The sequence below is a fragment of the Amaranthus tricolor genome, chromosome 4 (assembly GCF_026212465.1).
Source record: "Amaranthus tricolor cultivar Red isolate AtriRed21 chromosome 4, ASM2621246v1, whole genome shotgun sequence".
Lineage (NCBI taxonomy): Eukaryota > Viridiplantae > Streptophyta > Magnoliopsida > Caryophyllales > Amaranthaceae > Amaranthus > Amaranthus tricolor.
The window spans coordinates 31,387,938-31,398,306 of record NC_080050.1 but is presented as its reverse complement, the minus strand read 5'-3'; the positions used below and the strand labels follow the sequence as shown (position 1 = coordinate 31,398,306).

Below are 10,369 nucleotides of genomic sequence, written 5' to 3'. Positions count from 1 at the left end.
TTTTTTTAATCTTTTGAGTTTGTATTATATAACTTAAAATTTTTATATATATTTAATTCAAATGGTACAAATTCAGAAAAACAAGTACTTTCACGTACTTATTGCTTCCTTTAAAATTGGTTATGCCCTCCATTGTTTTTCCCACTTTTGCCTTTGTGGTTTCAAGCAAAACAAATACAAATCTTTCATGTTGGTTGACTAAGAGAGGGCAAAGATTCCATTCCATAGTATTTGGCATCGGTAAGTGCTCTGTTGAGCGCCGTTGACTTATGAAGTAATCACAAAGTCAACGCATGAATCCTCAATAAAATACTCAATTAAAGACAAAGATGCTATCAAAGACTTAAGGTGCCTCCAATGAATTTATCCCAAAAACAAACTAACGGAAATATAAATACTCATGATAAATCTTGTAAATAAATATTCGAAAGATAATAATTTATCTAAATTATCCGTTAGTTAGTCTAATAATTAAGCGTTTTTCCTGTCATACATATAAAAAAGTTTGATTCTCACAATCAATAAAAATAATTTACTCTTATCTTCAATTTTAATACAAACCCTCGACTTCATCCCCCACGCACAAAAAAAACACTTCTTTAGTATATTGGTATTAATTTTTTAAAGTTCATCTTTAATTTATAAATATTCAATTAACTTATACTACAAATTATAAAAAATTTAAACGAAGTATAAAATTAGACATTAAGATGATTGTAATTAAATCTCACTTGACAATTTATTTTCTTATGCATTAATAACTATTTGAGGTCAAAGCTTTATTTATATAAAAAAATATAAAAAGTCAACAAAGTATAAATCTATTGAATATATATATATATAGATAGTGCAAAAATAAGTAAGATAGTATATGCCGATTTTATTTTAGTTGAATATATATATATATATATATATATATATATATATATATATATATATATATATATATATATATATATATATATATATATATATATATATATATATATATATATATATATCACTCTTATAAGTAAGGTTTTAAATTTGTTTCCCATCGCCTTTTTCATTTTCCTTCAGTTTACCCTCTAATAGAAACAGTTAGATGTTACTATGCAATTAAATATTTAAAGTCATAACACTTAAAACGCACAATAAATCCTAGCCAAGTCATTAAAGTTAACATTATTATTAAGCTAATGTACTCTCATGATATGATGCAACATATAAGAAATATCCAATGGAGAATAATTGATTATCATGATCTATTGTACGAAAATAGTAAATGATTCTCAAGAAAAGGATAAAGAGTTTTTTTTCCAAGAAAAAAAAAAAGTAAAGATACTTTAAATTGGCTAATGTTTTATTAATTCTAATTTATTATTTTAAGCTTTGAAAATAATATCATGAAACTAACCAAGTAAAGTCCTAACTATAAGCTATTACATCAAGTATTGTTAGCAATTTAAATAAAATAAAGATTATTCTTTTTTTAACAACGTTTTATTTATTTATGGTAATTATCCACGAGAAGTTTTCATATGTCACATAATTTATGGCTATTCTTGCCTTAAAAGATAAAAAGTAACACTCACTTCAATTGAGACAAAACTTAATTCTCTCATAAATTGATGTATCTTAATGAATACATTTTTTGTTTTTTTACTTACACTTAAACATCTTTTACGTAGTCTAATGTGTTTGTCGGATTGCTTATAATTAAAATTATACATAACTAAAAATTATAAAACTTTGATTAGCCCGTATTGTGTGAGACCGTCTCATGGATGGTGAGACAACCTCAAAAAAAAAGCTCATAAACTAAAAATGTCTGTTATTGGAGTATTTAATCCAAATATGAGGTATATCTTACGGTTAAACGGTCTCATACAAGAATTTATGAACTTTAATAGAATGAATTAAACAACATCTCACATAACTATATATCTTTTCTCATATATCTCACAATATGTAAAATGCTATAAAATAATAAAAAATACAAAACTTAATTTAGATGCAAGTAAAAATAAAAAGACAAAGTATTTACCTGTGTTCAATTATTATACTCAAATCATAATCTCATGACCCACCTTTTGTCGTCAACTTAATCAGCATTTTGTGAGCATCAAAAATCACGTTTCTAAAAAGAATCATATATAACAAATAAAGTATTTGTTTTAATTGGAGTAGAATTAATAAGTTTTATTGTTTTCAATTAAAATTCTTAATTTGTTTCTTATTCGTACATAATTTTCTCCTTTTTTCGATATACTCAATAATTAAAAAAATATCGTTTCCCCCTCACATATGATGGTCTTATATTTGATTTTACTTCCGTTTATCTTATAAAATTTGTCCACTTTTTTACAATTCATCCAACCAAAATTGCCCAATTGTATTTTTGGACATGAGACATATTTTTTTTAGTTCTCAACACATTTATTGTACTTTTTATCTTGTTTATATAATTTTTGCTCGCTAATCACAATATTTATTTTTATTTATTAGGGTACGGGTAATACACCACAAGGAAGGAAAAAAAAAAAAAAAAAAAAAAAGTCATTCAAGTGTCTTCACTTTGAAGGTCAACATAAAAGGATGGCCGGAGGCCACAAGCGCGTAAACGGTTAGAGCATGAAGTTAAAAGTATTTCCATTTCCATCCATTCAATATCAACTTATTAAATGCTTAATTTAAAAAAAATAATTTACTAAATGTTTTAATATTTGCATTAATGACCTTGAATAATTTATTTTTATCAAGAATCGAAATTTATCATAATTGAAGCACATATTACTTTTCTTTAAAAATAATTTATCATTATTCTCGTTGCTCTCCTCTTTAACGTTTCTCTTCTCTTAATATACAACTACATTAAAAAGAATTACCTTCATCAAAATTAACTTTTTCTTTATCTTTTATCCATTTTTTAATTCCATTTATCATTTAATCATTGAGGATCGATCATTAAAAAGTAAATTAGGTAGGATTATGCCTATAGTTAAATAATAAGGTCATAGTTTGCCCTCTTATTTCATCCATAAATTCATTTACTAATCACTATTGTATATATTAATCTATCTTATGCATATCTATCACCTTTTTTAATAATTATTTCATTTACTTTGGTAAATCAATAAAAAAAACTAATACTCTCTTTATTTATGAAATTTTTTATTAACTTCTAATTTCTTAATCTTAATAAACATGTAATAATAAATAATTACTTTAACAAATATTTTCATAACAACCTACATAAATAGCTAATTTATCGACCAATACTCTACGACAATGTAGTAGGCTAGTAGCCACTAACTACTAATATGTAGAGATCTACATTTGAGTTATCGAGTCAATTTTAAATCGATTTAAAATTAAATTTTACGTCCAAGTGATTTTTACATAATTATTAATATATATTAATAATGAGTCATTAAATTCGATTACAAAATTGAATAAATATTCTATCACCAAGTTTCTTTTGAACAATACCACTAGCATGTTATGTTAGGGTACGTGGGGAATTCAGAAGTCACAAGACTCACAACAATGGCCATTTAATTAAAATAAATGGTTGTTCTTACGGCTAATAAATCTTTTGTCTTTTTTTTTTAAAAAAAAAATTTGTTTTACTCAATAAATTTCTGGAACCCCCACCATCCCCTTTTACCTTCATCTATAAATAATCCCTTCATTTCTCTCACACTTCCTTCTTCATTGTCTCCCATCTCTGTTATCTCTCAATTCTCATCATCCAATTTTCTATATTCCCTGAAAAATCACGACGACCCACTTTTTAATTTTCAAATTTTCGTTAAAATCTCGTATATAATCATCATCTCATATAATACCTTGGATTAATTTTACATTTAAAGGGTTTAATTCAATTATAATGGTGGTAGAAGATATGAGGATCATGGAATTGTTGGAGGAAAACAGAGATTTAAAAATGGAGGAGGAAAAACAAGAAGATGAAGAGAAGAACAGAACGGCGTTGTTTAAAGTGTTTCCAGAACCTTCGAAACTCATTGTAGGATATGCTCTTACTTCCAAGAAGACAAAAAGCTTTTTACAACCCAAACTTCAGGGTCTCGCTAGGTATCTATAATTTCCGCTATTTTTTCCGTCATTAAAATTCAATTTATACGAATTATTCCCACCATTGTTATTAATTTCTTCATTTAATTTCTGGGTAATGTTCTTCTTCATTGATACTTGCAATATGCATGTCTTATGAAATCCAATATTGGTGGGTGATTGAGTTTTTTCCCCTCATTTGTTGTTCAACTGTTGATTACATTTACCAATTGAGAATGAGTGATCAGTATTATTCAAAACAGGGTTATTTTGAGTTGAAAAATACTGGAATTTAATCGGATATTTGCTGTGGTTTTTTCTGTATCCAGTTTTTTTGTGGGTTGTTCGTAGTTTTATTGTACCGCCTCAATCTAGATTTTACTATTTATCAAATAGAGTTGTACATTTACGGCTGATTTTGGTCAGTAATATTATATGGTGGTAATGAGAATAATTTATAGTGTAAAATTTTATTAAAAGTTTTATATCATTCTCAAAATTTTAATAAATTTTTTTTTTACAAATTTTCATTAGCACATAATATCAGTATCTCCTAATGATAATGCATTAGAATGAATTTTATGAAGAAAATGAGATGATTGACGTTGAACAAGTATGACCATCAAGATAATCAACATATTTTTAACCAAAATTATACTAGTTTTTTATTCCTATTATCATCCTTTATTACCGCCTACCAAACGGGCCATTAGGTGTTTGGGCGGGTTTCAGGTAGTCATGCTCGGTTTTAGTTAATTGGGTTAAATATGAACAGCTCTACAAAGATGCCAAATCCTTATTCCAAGAATATAGGGTTAGCTACATACCCAGATGGTGAAAATTATTGCTAAAAAAGATCATATTTTATGATTAAAAATCGATATTTTAGTTGTTACATGGATTAATTTTATGTGGGAAGTCATTTTTTAAGTTTTCTTCCTGCTACAGATCACAAATGAATATTCAGCCGACAAATTGCTAGTTTTGGTTTTTAAATTTATGATTTATGAAGTGGGCAATAAAATAATATTCATGGAATGCCCTGGATTGATTTTATTTTATTTGCTTTGAGTACTGAATTGAAGATTGTGAGAAGTATTCTGGATCCTCAAAGGATTCTGGAATCAATTTGTTCTCATCTTTTTTGCACAATCCTTGTGTTTTCTTGTTTATAATAATAAAATTGGATTACTTTCTTGATTGCTTTGAATTATGTTGGTCAGAAATAGAATTATTATGAATTTATTATGGACATAAGTTTGAGATTCTTCTGCTACAATATCATTTAAGAAAATTTATTTGTGTGGATTTTTGCTGGAATTTGAGTGAATGATAATGTTCTATTGAAGTGACATGCTCTTGTAAGATGATCAAAAAACAAATATATTGTTTTCTTTTGGATTGAAGGGATACATATTCGATTTGGCCAAAGATTCATAGTTATTTGTATCAAAATGACTCGTTAAATAATGTGCATTTCAGATGATATTTGCTAATCAGAAACATCGTCTTTGTTATACAAGGGCAAGATTGTGTAAATCTAACTCTAAACTTCCCATAGGTGGGAGCGATTTAATGGTCTTGGAATAAATAGTAATGAAATTTTATGATTGAAGGGATATATTTTGTTGTAGATAATTGATAAACAAATCACTTCTAAAGTAATTATTGAAGAGGTTTGGGGCCTCATTACCAACTATTTTGGAAGATATAACAATTTGTCTACATGGGTTCATGTACATAACACTTATTCATTGTCAATTTGTTATGGGGGTTTCAACTTTCAACCCTTTAGAATCCCTCCTTTATTCGTTCTTGTTCTTCGTACATGTCATTTCATTAGTCTACTCTCCCATGCCCTGATAATTTGGTTCTATTAATGTATGTAGGAATTCTTATGTATGCCTTTTCTTTTAGGAAGTATTTACAAGAATTATATCTATACTTATACACACCTGTAAATTTCTTTTGGGAAGTATTTAAATGATTAGTAGTTAATAATTGATTTAATTAGTATACCTTTACTTTCGTAAAATTGTCTACGTGTCTATGATGTGACCCTTCCAAGACTCTTCTTAAATATCAAGGAGGTAATCTAAGTAAATAACGGTAATTTGTAATATTGGCAAATCACCCTTGTGTGGAATAATTTAATATGGTGTGACTTTTAGGATTTTAATTTATTTTTTTTTTGTTTTGTTTACTTTATTGGTATTTATTTTGTCTTTTTGTTGTGATTTATAAATTTTGAATATCAAAGTAAGAGTGACATAAGTTTTGAATGGAGGGGCTGTGTTTACATTAATCTGTTCTTACATAGATTTAATATTTCCCCACTTGGATCACATGTTGCATGAGTTAGCTTCTGACCTTGTCAAAGTTTCCCATATTTTAATTTCAATCATCAAGCAATTTCCCAGTTTTCAGCTGAATTAATGCCAATTATACACCTAAACTACCATTAATGTTTATTATATTCTTCTAGTTTGTTTCTTGTTCGAATTGTGGCATGTGATCGCTGTTTCCCATGCCACGCCTAAAACGGTGAAGCTAATGTATGATTATGTTTACAGGCTGAAGGGTATAATATTTGTTGCTATTGATATTGACATGCCTTTATCAGAACAAGGTCCATTCGACATTGTATTGCACAAGGTAAACGAATTTCTCTCATGATTTGTTCTTTGTTTCTTGTGCACATGAATTTTATTGACGACATTTATAGCTGTTGTGATTTCCGTTGACGCATTGTAATGTAATTTTAATGCAGTTAACTGGAAAGGACTGGCAGCGGGTTCTTGAGGTTAGTGATGTTGTCTGATCCTATCATCACTTCAAATGTTTCATTTAGGTGGTCGATTCTATATTTTGGGGAAAAATTTGATGTTTCTGTGGTTCCTCGATCAATAAGACGTGTCCTCTTGCCTTATGACAAATGCATCATTTGTCTTTCGAAACTGTTAACTCATGCGATGTAATATACAGATTACAGAGCAACATTTTTGACTTAAAACATTGTGTATCAAGAAGTATGATTTGTACACTAATCTTACTTCGATTTGATGTTGTTTTTGCCGTTGTTTTTTCTGTTTATGATGGTTCTTTTTGGTATTGATAATCATGCTGTTCAACTTATAATTTTTGCGTTCAAATTTCTCTCCATAAAGTTTGTGTGCGTTTGATATTTCAGTTTCGAGATGGTTCTGTTATCATACGCCACTATTGGTTCTCTACCCTTTTGCTCGAGTTCTCTTCTTACCTTATATGTATAAAATATTTGCAGGATTACCGACAAACACATCCTGAAGTTACCGTGCTAGATCCACCAGATGCAATACAACATCTACACAATCGGCAATCAATGCTGCAGGTGGTTGCTGACTTGAACCTCTCTGGCACTTACGGTAAGTTACATGAATAAATCGTTTACTCTTGGTCTGCTCATTTTTCTTTTTGCTGATACTCTGGTAATCCCACTATTAACATGCCAGCTGCAATTGAAGTTTTGATGATAATTATGCAGGAAATGTTAATGTTCCCCAACAGTTGGTCATCAAAAAGGACTCGTCTTCCATTCCATTAAAAGTTGCCAAGGCAATGTTGAACCTTCCACTTGGTATGTTAGTCAATCTTGATCGATTTGCTACTCGATAATATTTATAATTTTATCTCTCTCTCGACAAAAAGACGACAATATATCAAATCCATTCCTTGTACTGTGAATGATAAATGAATTGGAAGCGTGACCAACATTATGGACTATTCATTTCTTCTTCCCTCACTAACTAATTCCATTCTACTCCTATTTCTTTACCTTAGTTCCCACTAAGTAGCTCATGTCTAAGTTTGGGAGGATCAGGTATATGCAAACTTACCCTCGTTATGATAAAGAGGTTGTTTTTGATCGAGTCTTGATTGCAAACAATATCTACGATTTTACGTAAAAAGCAATATAACTTGTTAGTGAATAAAAATTATCACTTGCTAATGAATAAAATTATTGGACATGCATTTTTCAGTAGCGAAGCCCCTAATTGCTGACGGGAGTGCAAAATCACACGAGTTATCACTTGCTTATGACCAGTATTCTCTTCAAAAACTGGAGCCCCCTCTCGTATTACAAGAGTTTGTAAATCATGGTAATTCTTATTGAATGGTCTTCACAACTCTTCATTTTTCTAATTCTGTTCATGATCAATATCTGAGTTCCAATACGACGGGTTGAATGTGCTTGATGCATTCAGGTGGCGTACTTTTCAAGGTTTTCATCGTAGGAGAAGCTATCAGAGTAGTGAGGCGATTCTCACTACCCAATGTTACTAAACGTCAACTGTCTAGAACCAGTGGTGTATACCGCTTTCCACGGGTATCTTGTGCTGTAGCATCTGCAGACGATGCAGATTTGGATCCGAATGTTGCTGGTAAACTCCCTAGTCCCAACTTAACTGCTTACTCACTATTCCCCTTTGCCCAAGTTTTTGTAATGGTTTGTTTTCTATTCGTGCAGAGCTACCTCCCCAACCCTTGCTGGAAAAACTTGCTAGAGAACTCAGACGTCGACTGGTAATTATTTCTCGTTTGATTTATGAAAAAATATTCATTTTGATTGTTTGCCTTAAGGTTCTGTAAGGACTTAATGTAGCATGATATTACATGTTTTTCAGGGTCTCCAGCTTTTCAATTTAGACATGATACGCGAATATGGGACACAGGATAACTTCTACGTTATCGATATAAACTACTTTCCTGGTGAGTTGACTCATCTTTACACTCTCAATTGCGAAAGTACATTCTCTACCTATTTTACTTGGACTCAAATACTGATGCCAAATACTGGTACGTGTCCAATTGTCGGATACGTCTAAATATTTAATTTTATGCCTAAAATGAAGTGTCTAAGTGTCATACCAATATCCGAGCATCAAGGATCAGATACGGGTGCGTGAAGCAAAATGGAGTCCGAGTAACATAGTTCCCTACTTACAAACGATAAAAGAAGTATTTTTGCTTCTGCATCTATCCGGAGCTAATAATTTAATATGCCCTACGAGGCTACGAGTAATATCTGAATTAAGATGAGAAGCAGGGATCGGAAGAGACTAGAAGAAATAAGTGAATGAGGACAATGCAAAGAAACTAAATCCTTTTCTATATATGGTTTGTGCAGGTTATGGCAAGATGCCAGAATATGAGCATATATTTACCGACTTCCTACTGAGCCTTTACAGAGGAAAAGGTACAAGAATCATTTAACAACTAGACAGTAAAGCTGTTGAAACTCGTACAACTATAGAAGCTTATCGAGTACCATAAGCACGTTTCAAAAGGCCTCCTGCGAAACGAGAAATCTGAAGATTAGCACATTGCGGTTTGCATTGCAAGCATTCGCTACAAGTGCTTGCATGCTTGGGGGGAACATATATAGCTGATCGACTAATATGCGAATGCGACCCTTCGATGTTGAAGGTGGTTAACCACTGACTGATGTTGCTGCTGACTGCAGCTGCTTGTAGTTAGACTGCAATGACTGCTAGTTGAACCCAAGTCTATATATGGTCAGTTGTATTAGTTACTAATTGTTCTTTTTACTAAACTAGCTAGTTTTCTGAGTTCTTTGACATGTACAGGAGATAAACTTGTATAAACTTTTGCTTCACCACCTGTGCTGGAATAAAATTAGGTGCAAATTTCCTTCTTTTTGTCCTTGAAATTACCAAATTAAGCGTATTAACACTTTGATTCCAAGAACAAGAGATTGTGTACAACCTACATGAAACATCCATTTCATTTCATTACTTCAATATTGTTTGAAAAGTCGGACGTGTCCTACCTATTTGTTAAAGAGTTTGTTTTCGATTGATCTTTGTTGTCCAATATTATATATAATATAATTTCATATAAATCATAAATACACATGAATTAATATTTTTTTTTAATTTATTATTCCATCCTTTTGAATTAGTAGTAAAGAAAAATGTGGTTTTTGTAAAGAAAAAGTGGAGAAGAGAAAGAGTAATTTGTATGAATGAAATTAAAAGACAGTAAAAATTAAAATATTTAGATAAGATTAAAGAAAGCGGTGGACTACTATCCAAACATAAAAAATGATGCAAATGATACAAAATAAGTGTGACAAACTAAAATAAGAATAGAGTTAATCATTATAATCAAAGATCAAAAAAAATAATGTATATCTACCATAGATTAAGATTATACTACATTCAGCTGTCAGTCAAGTATACTAATCTAAAACTAAGAAAATCAACTTTAATGATCATTTACACATTTTCTACTCCTCTAATGATATGTCTAT

The 10,369-nt window shown here is 30.1% G+C and overlaps 1 protein-coding gene across 1 annotated transcript; it reads left to right on the top strand.

Annotated features, from left to right (window-relative positions):
• Positions 1–3,610: 3,610 nt before the first annotated feature.
• LOC130810515 (inositol-tetrakisphosphate 1-kinase 3-like) lies at positions 3,611–9,748 on the top strand. The gene is made up of 10 exons (XM_057676613.1): positions 3,611–4,077; positions 6,630–6,711; positions 6,827–6,859; positions 7,340–7,460; positions 7,580–7,672; positions 8,076–8,195; positions 8,301–8,477; positions 8,564–8,619; positions 8,721–8,805; positions 9,224–9,748. The coding sequence occupies exons 1-10, from the start codon at positions 3,872–3,874 to the stop codon at positions 9,307–9,309; spliced, it is 1,059 nt and encodes a 352-aa protein (XP_057532596.1). The 5' UTR covers positions 3,611–3,871; the 3' UTR covers positions 9,310–9,748.
• The last annotated feature ends 621 nt before the right edge of the window (positions 9,749–10,369 follow it).

Coding starts and splice junctions, on each gene's coding strand:
- LOC130810515 (XM_057676613.1), top strand. CDS start 3,872: ATGGTGGTAGAAGATATGAGGATCATGGAATTGTTGGAGGAAAACAGA. Junction 4,078..6,629: donor AAACTTCAGGGTCTCGCTAG/GTATCTATAATT, acceptor TTATGTTTACAG/GCTGAAGGGTATAATATTTG. Junction 6,712..6,826: donor TCGACATTGTATTGCACAAG/GTAAACGAATTT, acceptor ATTTTAATGCAG/TTAACTGGAAAGGACTGGCA.